General features: G+C 38.3%; 1 protein-coding gene across 1 annotated transcript in view; it reads right to left on the reverse strand.

Annotated features, from left to right (window-relative positions):
* COL11A1 (collagen type XI alpha 1 chain) overlaps nt 1–12353 on the reverse strand; it is a 623839-nt gene that overhangs the window by 371322 nt on the left and 240164 nt on the right. The window contains 1 exon segment of the mRNA XM_029618381.1: nt 8735–8809. Within this exon segment, the coding sequence (XP_029474241.1) occupies nt 8735–8809 (75 nt within the window).

Consider the following 12353-nt stretch of genomic DNA (forward strand, 5'->3'; position numbering starts at 1 on the left):
AGCCATGATTTTATAGCCATATTTTGAGTTACAGAGTCATATATTCATATGTCTATTGAAAAAATATCTATAAGAATGTTTACACTGAGTTCCATTTTCAGCCTTCGTGTAGCTCTGCTAGCTAGCTGATGAATATACCTGGCTAACTTTAAGACAGCCCTTTGGCCAGACCAGAGTTGGCCAGTAAGTCAGCCAGCTAACTCTGAATATCAAATTAGCCAGTTAATTTATCTGCACTAACGCAGCAACAAACATTTGCTATTTCCTCAAATTAATAGCAATAACCACTAACAGAACAGTAATACAAAATTTTATTCTTAAAATTTCACAATCTGTGGTAAAGTGTATTGTTATCCCCAAAAATGTTTCTAAATCACAACCTCTTATATAATTAGTAGTAGAGAATATTTATAGGTTTATTTATCTGGCCAACTCTACTCCTTCCTAATCCAACCATTCCCTGCCCCTGTCTTGGCCAGATAAAATCTTATATTAGTTGGCTAACCACTTAAAGTATATGGCTAAGTGACGCCTGTTAACCATTTTGAATATCTGGCTCACTATTTTTAAACACAGAGTTTACAATGTAACCTCAGTATAAAATAGAGAAATCATAATTTTATTTTGAAAATAATAGAAAATATGCAGCATTAAAATTCATATTCCACCCAAGATAAAAGGTACTTAGATTGGTAATAAAATCAGTGATTTTGAATTTATGAAAACCAAAGCTAGAAAACAAATTATACTGTGATGCTATGGGCTCAAGGACTGAGTTTTGTGTAGGCCTACCAGGCCTGTGCCTAGGGCAGCAAAGTCCCTGCCTCCTGCTACCCTTGCAGGAGTTCAGAGAATTTGAGTTCCATTCCTTCCTCCAGTTCCTTCACCCACAACTACCAATCTGAGTTAATTTCCATTTCTTTCCTCCCTTACAATCTCCAGTCAGATTTGATTCTCACTCCCTCCCTCGGGCAGGGCCTCTGATTTTTTTTTCCTTCCCTTTTGCCACCCCCTACAACCTCAGAGCTCCTGTTCGGTATTCTCATAAGGCAGTATATGTCCAGGGACAGAGTGAGCCCGGGGTGCCACACTCACAGGCACTGAAGCATTCCTCCCCCTTCAGTGCTTCTTTGCAGGAACCAGAGGCTGTGAGGGCAGGGTCCACAGGATCCTTCAGCCCCCACACGTGAGAACAGCAGCACTACCGGTAGCAATGAAGTTCTTCGGTTGGTTGGGAGGAGGGAGGAAAACAATTGGAAAATCCACCTGAGTGAGGGAATAGGAATTGAATCACTTCCAGAAAAGGGGTTTTAGTGTCCATGTGGCTTAGAAGTTGGCTGGGACACACTGATAATACCTAGCGGTGACAGAAGACAAAATGTGCCACCTCATGTATGTTTTGTTTTTTCTACTGTCAGGGAGCAATAGTTCTGCTTTATCTCTTATTTTTTTATTTAGTTTTAAGCTAATTCTTTTCGCAATTTCTTTAACAAGTCCAAGTCTTACAAGTAATGAAGTCTTGAACGGAAGTGCTTCTCCATACATAGAGTATTATCATAGAATGGAAAATAAAGCCCTAGAAAGTACAGCGATAGTCACAGCATGCATCAGATGAATCATTATTGAATCTGAAGTTATTTGCCCAGCCACGCTGAGAGCCATGATCTGCATGTGGTTTTAGTGATGTTTTTTGCTGAGCTGAGAGTTCAGAGGCTACAAGTTAATCAGCTAAAGAAGTTGTTTTTGCTGCTATTCATAATAAAGCCTGCATTTTTGTGCTTAGTTGCTTAAAGCAGAATCAGAAGGTATGGAATGTGTTTAAATGTTTGTCATATTCATCAGGCCTTATAATACCTATTTAATAATACTATCCGGATTTATTCTTCAAAACTCTAGTGTATAGTCACTTTAGAAGTAAATTGTTAAATCTTATAATAGGTAGAGTTTATTTTGCATTAAGCTGCCACAAACAAAATCATGAATGACAGCGATAGTCATAACTATTAAAATAACAAAGTAACTTATTTACAGTGATATACAAAATAACATTTGTGTACCATTTTATTAGGATTATATATATTTAGAACAATATAATTTTAGATTTAATAGTAAAAATTAGCTTTTTTGCATACTGCTACTCGAAAACAGAAGAAAAACATGTGATTGTAATTTTTCACAAAAAAATGAAATGAATTGATATTATTATTAATCTATTTGTTAACCTTAGTAAAACACAAAATCAATTTGTATAAAGGTTTCCAATTCAGATCACCAGATCGTACAAGATATGATTTTGATGATGATATAAGTAACTAACATATATATTTTTTCCTTTACCAGAGTTTTGATAGACACCTTAAAGTCCGCTACTGCATCTACAAAATGTCTTGGACCCAAGGGAAATGTATTTTTACTTTACAAAATATAATCTATTTTTCTATTTGTTCAACTATCTCAGGTAAAATTCCAGTGTAACTAGTGCATATTTTGATGTCAAACATTGTTAAAGCTGTGTTATTAATTGGTCAGTGCCTTATCAAGTGCTCATTGTGTTACAAAGAATTCTGGCACAGGTCTGCTAACATAAGAACATAAGTTGCCGCCATACTGGGTCAGACCGAGGATCCATCAAGCCCAGAATCCAGTTTCCAACAGTGGCCAATCCAGGTTAAAAATACCTTACAAGTATTCAAACATTAAATAGATACCATGTCATTAATGCTAGTAATTGCAGTGGCTATTTTCTAAGTCAATTTGATTAATAGCAGTTTATGGACTTCTCCTCCAGGAACGTATCCAAACCTTTTTAAACCCAGCTGCACTAACTGCCCTAACCACATCCTCCAATAATGAAATCCAGAGCTTAATTGGGTGTTGAATGAAGAATCATTTTTCTGATTTGTTTTAAATGTTCTACTTGCTAACTTCTTGGATTGCCCCCTAGTCCTGTTATCTGAAAGAGTAAATAACTGATTCACATTTACCCATTCTAGTCCTCAAGATATTATACACCTCTATTATATCCCCCCCTCAGTCATCTCTTCTCCAAGCTGAACAGCCATAACCTCTTCAGCCTTTCCTTATAGGGGAGCCGTTCCATCCTATATCATTTTGACCACCCTTCTCTGTACCTTCTCCAGTGCAACTATATCTTTTGGAGACGCATTGACCAGAATTGCACTAACAAGTCATTTATCAAAATGTGCTATGGCGTTAACGCAGGTGATAGTTATTGCAACATGAATGCAAATTTATTCAAAGAGCTGGGATTTGGGAGGGGTCTGGGGGGATCAATGAAAATGAGGGGCATTATTGCAGTATGCGATAGTGTAATATACATGCTTAATGCCAGAAATAACTACATCTTTTTTCCTGGTGTTGGGGTGGGGAGGGGGAGGGGGAGAGAGAGAGCCTTTATGGTGGCACATATAGTAGTCAACTATTGATATCACTATAGGCAGGTCAGCTAGTAACTTGAGGTGAAGCTATGGTGGTGGTGTTGGGTTTTGGGGCCAATTTTACATGCAGAGTGAAATGTACGAACAGCACAGTAGCCCTTGGTGAAGATTTGATCTGATTTGGCATGAGGAATGTCACACAAAGATGAGATTTCTACAAAGTTTTCTCACCCTAGATTGATGGATTATCAGGGTACTATTAAGCAAGGGCAAGAGAAAACTGAAGTAATCTCATATTAGTCTGACTTTCCTCTCTTCAAATTATATCAAATCTTAGGGATGTGAATCGGGCTTCGGACGATTGAAAATATCGGACGATATTTTCAAAATCGTCAGAAATCAGGGGCTCCCCCAAAACGATAGGAAAACCCCACGATATTGATCGTGGGGGTTCTCTTATAGTTTTGGGGGAGGGCAGGAAAAACGGCACACAAAAATAACCCCTAAACCCACCCCGACCCTTTAAAACTAATCCCTTAGCTTCCCTCACCCTCCCGACCCCCCAAAAAACTTTTTACAGGTACCTGGTGGTCCAGTGGGGGTCCCTGGAGTGATCTCCTGCTCCCGGGCCGTCGGCTGCCACTAATCAAAATGGCGCCGATGGCCCTTTGCCCTTACCATGTGACAGGGTATCCGTGCCATTGGCTGGACCCTGTCACATGGTATGAGCACTGGATGGCTGACGCTATCTTGTGCTCCTACCATGTGACAGGGGATGGCCAATGGTACCGGTAGCCCCTGTGACATAGTAAGGGCAAAGGCTATCGGCGCCATTTTGAATACTGGCAGCCGACGGTCTGAGTGCAGGAGGTCGCTCCCGGACCCCCACTGGACTTTTGGCAAGTCTTGTGGGGGTCAGGAAGGTCCCCCAAGACTTGCCAAAAGCCCCTGGTGGTCCATCGGCGCCATTTTGATTAGTGGCAGCCGACGGCCCGGGAGTGGGAGATCGCTCCAGGGACCCCCACTGGACCACCAGGTACCTGTAAAAAGTTTTTTGGGGGGTTTGGAGGGTGGGGGAAGCTAAGGTATTAGTTTTAAAGGGTCAGGGTGGGTTTTTTGTTTATCTGCTCGGGCGCAGCCGATAAACAAAACCACGATCGGGCCCGATGAAAAAAAACCCACATGTGAATCGGAACCGGAATCGGAACCAATTCCGGTTCCGATTCACATCTCTATCAAATCTTCACTGAGGTCTACTGTGCTGTTCATTTGTCTCACTCTGCATGGAAAATTGGCCCCAAAACCCAACACCACCACCAAAACCTCACCTTGAGATACTAGCTGGTCGTCTTATAGTGATATAAATAGTTGACTGCTAGAAAAGCCTTATAAAGCATGCCTCTTATAAAGTTTCTCTCTCTTTTTCTCTTGCACATTGCAGTAACTCTGAAATTATCATAGCCATGCCCCTTTTCCTTATCACGGATGTTATTCATGTGAAAATTATTGCATTTTCATAATTCTAGGACCAAGTTATGAACAAGCTATATGAGGGTGAACAACAATCAAGCAGGTTTTAAAATATGACAGAAAATATGGATTAATCCAAGATCTTCTGAAAAAAATGTTAATTTATTCCCTGTGGATCTATGATAAATTTGAAGTAGGCTTTAAGAACTTGAAAATTGATTTGTCAATCTGAGGAAAGTTTGGGTGGATTTCCTTTAATCTGTTTTAGACTTTGTGCAATTCCAGTGGGTTTTTCCCATATTTGTGGCTTTTGATTTTAAAGAGTTTCATTGAATTCATTTGATAAATCCATGGATTTTTCACAGGCTGGTCAAATCAGGTGGCAAATCTCTTCATAAAGAGGTTAGCACATCCCCAAGAGCAACATACCTATGTACCCTCTTATGAATGTATCAATTTTAAATCATTAAGATTCTAATATGGCTCTGTGCAGTAAAATCAAGTGCTGCTATATAAGCTGGATCCCTGCCTCATGAACTGACCATTGTATCTTAAAAGCCCTCAAAAGGTTATTGTGAGAAACTCCTTTTGTGTATGGGTAGGGACATCTAGGGGTCCCATTTTCTAACTCCCTGAACAGTATACAAGAGGAAGCCCAAGAGCTAACATCTCTCTGTTGAAGCTCCTGTATCATCATAGAAGATCCTAGCTTTCACAGTCATCTTTTAGACTGGCCTGTGGGCCCTAGGAGGAAGATGCAGAGCATCCTTTAAGAACTATCTCATTCCAGGAGTTTTTCTGCTTTCATGCCTGGTGGTAACTGTGACTAACTAACATTCAAATCAGGACAGACCTCTAATGCTGGAATCTCCTGGCCATTTGTGGGACTTTATTTGTATTGCTACTAATCAGCTCATGAAAACAGGAACTCAGTAGTAAGCTCTATGAAGGGCTTATGAGCCTATAAATTTACCTGGTTCAGCCTACCTAACAAAAGAAGCCTTATGATAGTAATGTGTTTGCTACTATCCTTGATATACAGCAAAACGTATCTAAAAATGTCTGAAGTTTATTTGTGGATGGCACTGTTGCAAATAATCTCTTGTTGTAAATAGTCTTGATTTTGGAACCACAAACCATGGAGTAGTCTGAGCTCATTACATCAGTTCTCTACCTCTTTATGAAGCGAGTGAGTGTATCCTATAGCTGTACCTACGCTATATTAACTTCCCTAGAGAAGAGTTTCCTTGTCCACAGAGAGGTCTGATGACCCCATTGGTTCAATACACCATCTCTTTGACCATGGCTATTAAGAATGTTCAAGAATTATCCCCAACACCCAATCACACCGATATTTGTACAGCATAATTTATTTATTTATTTTTATTTAACAACTTTTCTGTAACGACATTCGTAGGTACATCATATCGGTTTACAAAGAACTAAGAGAAATACAGCAAACAAGGCAAAAAGGGAAGGGTGCAAATAACAATAGATATAGATTAACCAATAAGAATGTAAAAATAGTACAAAAGAACACTGAGAATAGATAACCATAAACATACTAATAATACAATAGGGGTAAGCTAGGGACGCCAATAAGGGGAGAAGATAAATAAATAAATAAGATAATCATGGAGTAATATGCATAATCATGGAGTAATATGGTCATTATATGGACTTTATTCAGAACACACATTTTTTCCATTTGATGTACACGGAAAAAAACATTTTATTGACTGAAGCCCAATTTATCATACAATTCAAGTCACTTGGCACTAAAGCTATGCATCTCACATCTATTGTTAAAACTCAGCACTGTTACTTAAAACTTCATCTGTTTTTGATCATCCGCAATTGATTTTCATGCCCTTCTCTCTACATTTAAGATAATTATACATAATTAGAAACTAAAAAAAAAAAAAGTACCACTTCTTACTTGAAAGAGATTGTGAGTGCTTGCCAGCTTTCTCATTCTTTCAGTGCTTCTTCTCCTGTTATTTATTAGAGCCCTACTAAGGAACTTTAGTTCAACCAAATATTTTAGACATCTAATAACTAATTTCTTCCTTTCATCCCTTCTCTACCTGAGTCTATTTTTCAGGCTGTCTTCTTTTTAAGGTGGAAAAAAGTATTTTGTTCTCTCTTTGCGGCTGAGAATTCTGCTCCTCTGGGGATTCTGGGGTTGCTGTGCACTGCTTCCCCTTTGTCTGGTGTCCCAACTGCTTGGATCTGGAGCTCCCTGTCAGTGCAGAAACTGCTGGCAAGCGAGAAAGCACTGGGGGGGGGGGGGGGGGGGGGGGTCAGATTAGCAGGCTGGCAAGCGCAGGAGGGGCAAGGCTGGGCTTTTATAAATCAGCTTGCCCGGCTAGGCAAAAAGTACTAAATACTGGAGTGAAATATTTGTATGATATTAAAATAAATGATAAAATCATTGAAATGTAACATTTCTGGGGGAGAAATGAGTGCCTTTAGAAGCATATAGTGCATCTCCTTACAGCCTGAAAAACAGGTTGTTTCTGTAAGGAATGGAAGTTCTTCATTTTCTGTTATTTGACTGACACTACACAGTGCTCTGCCTCTTATAAAAATACTTGAGAATTCATAGGAGAGATTCTTGGAAATAGTATTCTTGTGACAGGACTTAGTTTCTTGAGAAGAAATATACTGTTGAAATAATAAGATTTGTTCTACCAGTGAAATCCATTGAGCTACAGTTATTGAATTATTCCTGTTAAAAGTTATCTACATAACATTCTCTGGCCTTATTCTTTTTAACGTCATTAGAACCCCCTAATATATAACTCCCTAAAATTAAAAAAAAAAATACATCAAGGTATATTTAGAATAGACTCAGAGTGTATTCAAAATGACTAACATGATAACTATTATTCTATTCCCTCTCTCTTCCAAAGTTTCATTTCCTAAAAGAATGTGGTAAAAAGCCCAGGAATTTATTTTTGAGACACTGTAACTGCTCCCATTGTACTGTGCTTCTCCCTAGGGTCTTGCCAACTATTCAATGAGTTCTATTCATGTCTGGATATCTCCTACTCCAATGATATAAATCAGCATCAGTAGTTTCATCCTGATCTATTTTAATTTCTAGTTTTCTTTGCTGGTATATAAAATAAACTGCCATTATCATAACTTTCTGTCTTCAGTATTCAGTAAAATGTTTTAACTTTTATGCTCATTTCTCCAATCTGTGGGGTCTCTATATTTAGAACAAATTTGAACAGACTTGAAAAGCCTGTGCTGTTCTCAGATTGCTGGTAATAATTTGAACATTACAATCACATTATTGTTACATGTCATGTTCAACACTTTGCCTCAGAATCACTTTTTAAAAATAATCCTCCTTTTTTTGGAATAGTTTAATATAGGAAATGATGCATCAACATCCAAATCATTAGATTCACTCTCTCTATCTGCATACTGTTGAATTTTTCACAGTAATTGCAAATATTAGCTTCCATCATTTCATGTGGCTATGCCTAATAATTAACATTTTAAGGAGTGTTAAATTCTTTTTATTGGTCATGTTTTATGACCAGACAGTACCTAAATACACTAAATAGGAGTTAAGGAATGTAAATGCTACTTTCCTGATTCCATCCTATTTAAGAAATAATTGTTTTTCTTTCATATTAGAACCCAGGAATCTGAGTGGAAGCTTGTTAATATATACCTAGCAGTGTCAACTTCTAAAATGTTTCAGAAACAAGTGCTATACATAGGGTTATTTCCTCACCCTTCCATTTCTTCCACTCTTGCATAAGGAAGCTAATCTTTGACCAGCCTGAAACCAGCAGGAGTGGATAAACAATTATACAGACACAGCATCTTAAAGTATATGTACTTACTGGTAACATTAACATGGTACCTGATGGACCTGGCAACCCATCAGCTCCTGGAAGACCAGCACGCCCTGGTAGACCCTATGAAAGTAGAAAGATTGAAATAATAAGGAAAGGGATCATGCACAATCATAATGAGGTGTTGCCATGAAAACCAAACTTTTTTTTTTCTAGTTTCAACCATCATCATCAGCAGCAAAGTAGTGACATCAGCTTGCCTGCTTCCTATTATGAAGTAGAGTACAGGCTAACTTTACCAACTGCTCAGCTGCTAGCTTAAACTCAGTGCTACCAATAGCAGAAAGTACCACATATTAAGCAGATTTCTGAGACATATTTGATTCTAAAACTTGTTGTTCGGTAAGTTGGACACTTTCACATGGAGCGACAATAAACTTATGCATTGCGTTACCATGAAGGCTGTTATCTGTCCACACATTTGTACTGAATTCACTGCAGTAGCCTTCATCAAACAATTTGATTAACTGACTCATGTGAATAAAGTGTTGAGGCATGGCTGGTATGAAGCCAGGCAAATATTTCCAGTGATTAGCCTGGTCTTTAGAATATTTCATGCATGCCTAAACTATAATTTATTACAAAAACCTTAAGTTTCTTCATTCTATTCAGGTTCTGATTAGTTTGACTTAGAAGATAAACACCCTTAAAAAATTACAATGAAATCCCTATATTGCTTGAATCTTAAGGTTTGGATAAGTATATTAGAATAAGAGTGACCACAGTTTTCCCTTTCTCTGGCAAGATAAAACTGTTTAGCTGTTTAAATTATATGCATGCAATTTATATTCATATATTTAACATAGTAAATGACAGCAGATGACCAACTGGCCTGTTAGTTCTACACTCTTAAGGATACATCCCATTTGCCAATCATAGCAGACTGACCACTTGCAGGATACTGATTCTTATTAAAGTCAGTTTGTGAACAAAATTAAGAAAAAATACTTTGTTTTCAATAGAATCATAGAAGTACAAGAAAACCAAGTGATTTTCCCAAGGTCATAAAGACAGTATTGACAAAAAGAAGTCTTGAACACCATATCTCAGAACATTTTGAATCAAAATCTAGTGCAAGACTCTCTAGACCTGTCCTGAAGTCCTGACAGATGGTTAGGTTTTAAGGGTATCCACAATGAATATGAATTAAGTAAATTTGCATCTATTGCAAATGTAGTGTATGAAATTGCATCTACTGGAAACACAGTTTATGCAAATTTTCAGCAATGCATATTCATTTTGAATATCCTGAAAACTCAGCTAGCTCTGGGGATTCAGAGGACAGGTTTGGGAAGCTCTCGCTTAGTGTCCAAATCACTGATTCATTCCTCCTTTTAAAAACTGAAACAAATTTCATTGCCCCCTTAAACCCAAATTTTCAAAGCATGGCTTGTGCAGAAACCGAGGATACGGTGCGTGGCTGGGCTGTGCACACGCCAAGCACATGTTAAAAACAGCCCAGCCATGCACATATCTCCAGCTATGCGTTGAAGTGCCAGCTTCCTTGAAAGGGGTGGACCGGGGGGCAGGGTCCAGCTGGGGCAGGGGTCAACCAGAACAGTGGCCATTAGGCCCTATCCTGGGGAAGTGTGCACCGGCCGCACACAGAAATTACTCCCGCTGAGAGGAGCGAGTAAGTTCTAAAACAAAAAAAATTACAATAGTTAGGGTAGGTTTAGGGGTCAAGGAAGAGAGGAGAAAAGGGAGGAAGGCTAGATAGGGGGATAGGAAAGTTCCCTCCCAGTTCGTTCCTTAATTGGAGCTGACTGGGAGGGAACTGGTGTAGATCCAATCACTTCACTGCACATTATTTTTGAAAATCCCCCCCTTGCTGCGAGACGCCACTTGCCCGCACATGGGATGCGACAATATTAAAGTCGGGTGCACATGTGCAGGCAGGAATCATACTTTATAACATGCGTGCGATCGGTGACGCGCGCATGTTATAAAATCGCCACGTCCATGTGGGCGCACCGGGAACCACGCGCACATGGAGGCACGCACGGGCCTTTGAAAATCTACCCCTTAGTAAGTAGGAAATGTACAAATTGCTCTCAGCATTCTCTCAAGTTGTTTTTCACAGCCTGGTAACAATAAAATTCCGTTTTAAAACTATTAAATGTTCATTTGGCGTTCAGATTTTGTGAGGAATAGGCTTTGTAAATTTGTACTGATACTTTAAACTGTGAGTGTGTTACATAAGGCACAGGCCTTGGGTAATTTGTAGAGAACTGAACACACATTAGTTGGAAAAAAAAAAGAATATCTATTTAGCAGGGTTTATGTAAACCAATTCAAAAGCATGTGCTATTTTCTCATTTCTATCTTAAGCAATCTAGAACCCAAACACACGTGTGTACATCTTCTGTGGTGCGAGGGAAGCTTCAATTCAAAGATGAATGTCAAAGTGTGCAGTGAACAATCATTCTATCTGTTAGGGTCACTCAGAACAAACATTTCATGAAAATGCTAAATTCTTGCCAAAGTATAAGTTGTCTGACTTTACATCAGCTAACAAAACTTGCTTATTTAATGCATGCTGGGAAGTGTTGTGTGCCAATGCAGCAAAAGCCCTGCTGACAAGAATTTCAATTATTTATGTATTTACTGCTCATAATTTGATTACATTTCTCCCATTAGCTTCAAGTTGAGTTACTAGATTAGGGCTCTTTCTAGGTTTATTGAGGTGCAGTAAATGGTGACATTTCTGAAAAGGAATAAAAATGATTTTTTGGATCTTCAGAAATGAGTTAACCTCAACTCTATATTTTTAGCAAGTATTACAGATGTGAGATTAGCAGAGCCTGCATGCAGTGTTCCAAATTATGCTATTCTCATAACTTTCTGAATGTTTTGTCACATATCTGTGTTAAAACCATACTTGACATGTAAATGCCTTCCCTGAACAGAAAGTTATATCATCCGTTTGCTAGCCATATGTTACTATATGGTGTATTAAAATAAATGTGATATTTAGTACAAAAGACCCCCTTTCAGAAAAAAATAACATGGCTTGAAGAGTATGCACTATAAAACCTCCACCCAAGATTAATTATTCTTCTAAATTAATATTGAAAATATACAGTAGTTATATATAAAGTAGGATAACATCTCAGATTTCCTGGCTCAGTACATATTTTAGAAACATATGCAACTAATTAGAACCAATATGTAAGAATTATGTTTTCCATATGGGCCAGTAGTAAAACCTATCTAAATACAATTCAAATGTCAGAAAGTTTATTTCAGTTGCAGTTTTCAGACTACAGACAGAAGTCCTTTTTTGTTGCAGAACAATACAAATATGTCTCAAGCAAGAGGACTGTAATTAAGGTACAAAATTATAGGGAGAATGTGTTTGATATGATTCCATTTGGGGAAATAGTTTAGCATTAATTACTTAGAATTTGAGAAAATGGAGCACAGGGATTTGTATTTCTTATTTCCCTATTGCAGTCCCTAAGAAAAGCAAGACTACAAGTCCCTGCATGCAATGCAGGTACAGCCAGGACTGGATTAATCTGTCCTGAAAATCTGGAGCCAATTGGCAACCCAAGTTCTCTCCTTCCCTAAAAGCAAGCATGTGGCAATGACTTTTAAACTGTGC

The sequence above is a fragment of the Rhinatrema bivittatum genome, chromosome 10 (assembly GCF_901001135.1).
Source record: "Rhinatrema bivittatum chromosome 10, aRhiBiv1.1, whole genome shotgun sequence".
Lineage (NCBI taxonomy): Eukaryota > Metazoa > Chordata > Amphibia > Gymnophiona > Rhinatrematidae > Rhinatrema > Rhinatrema bivittatum.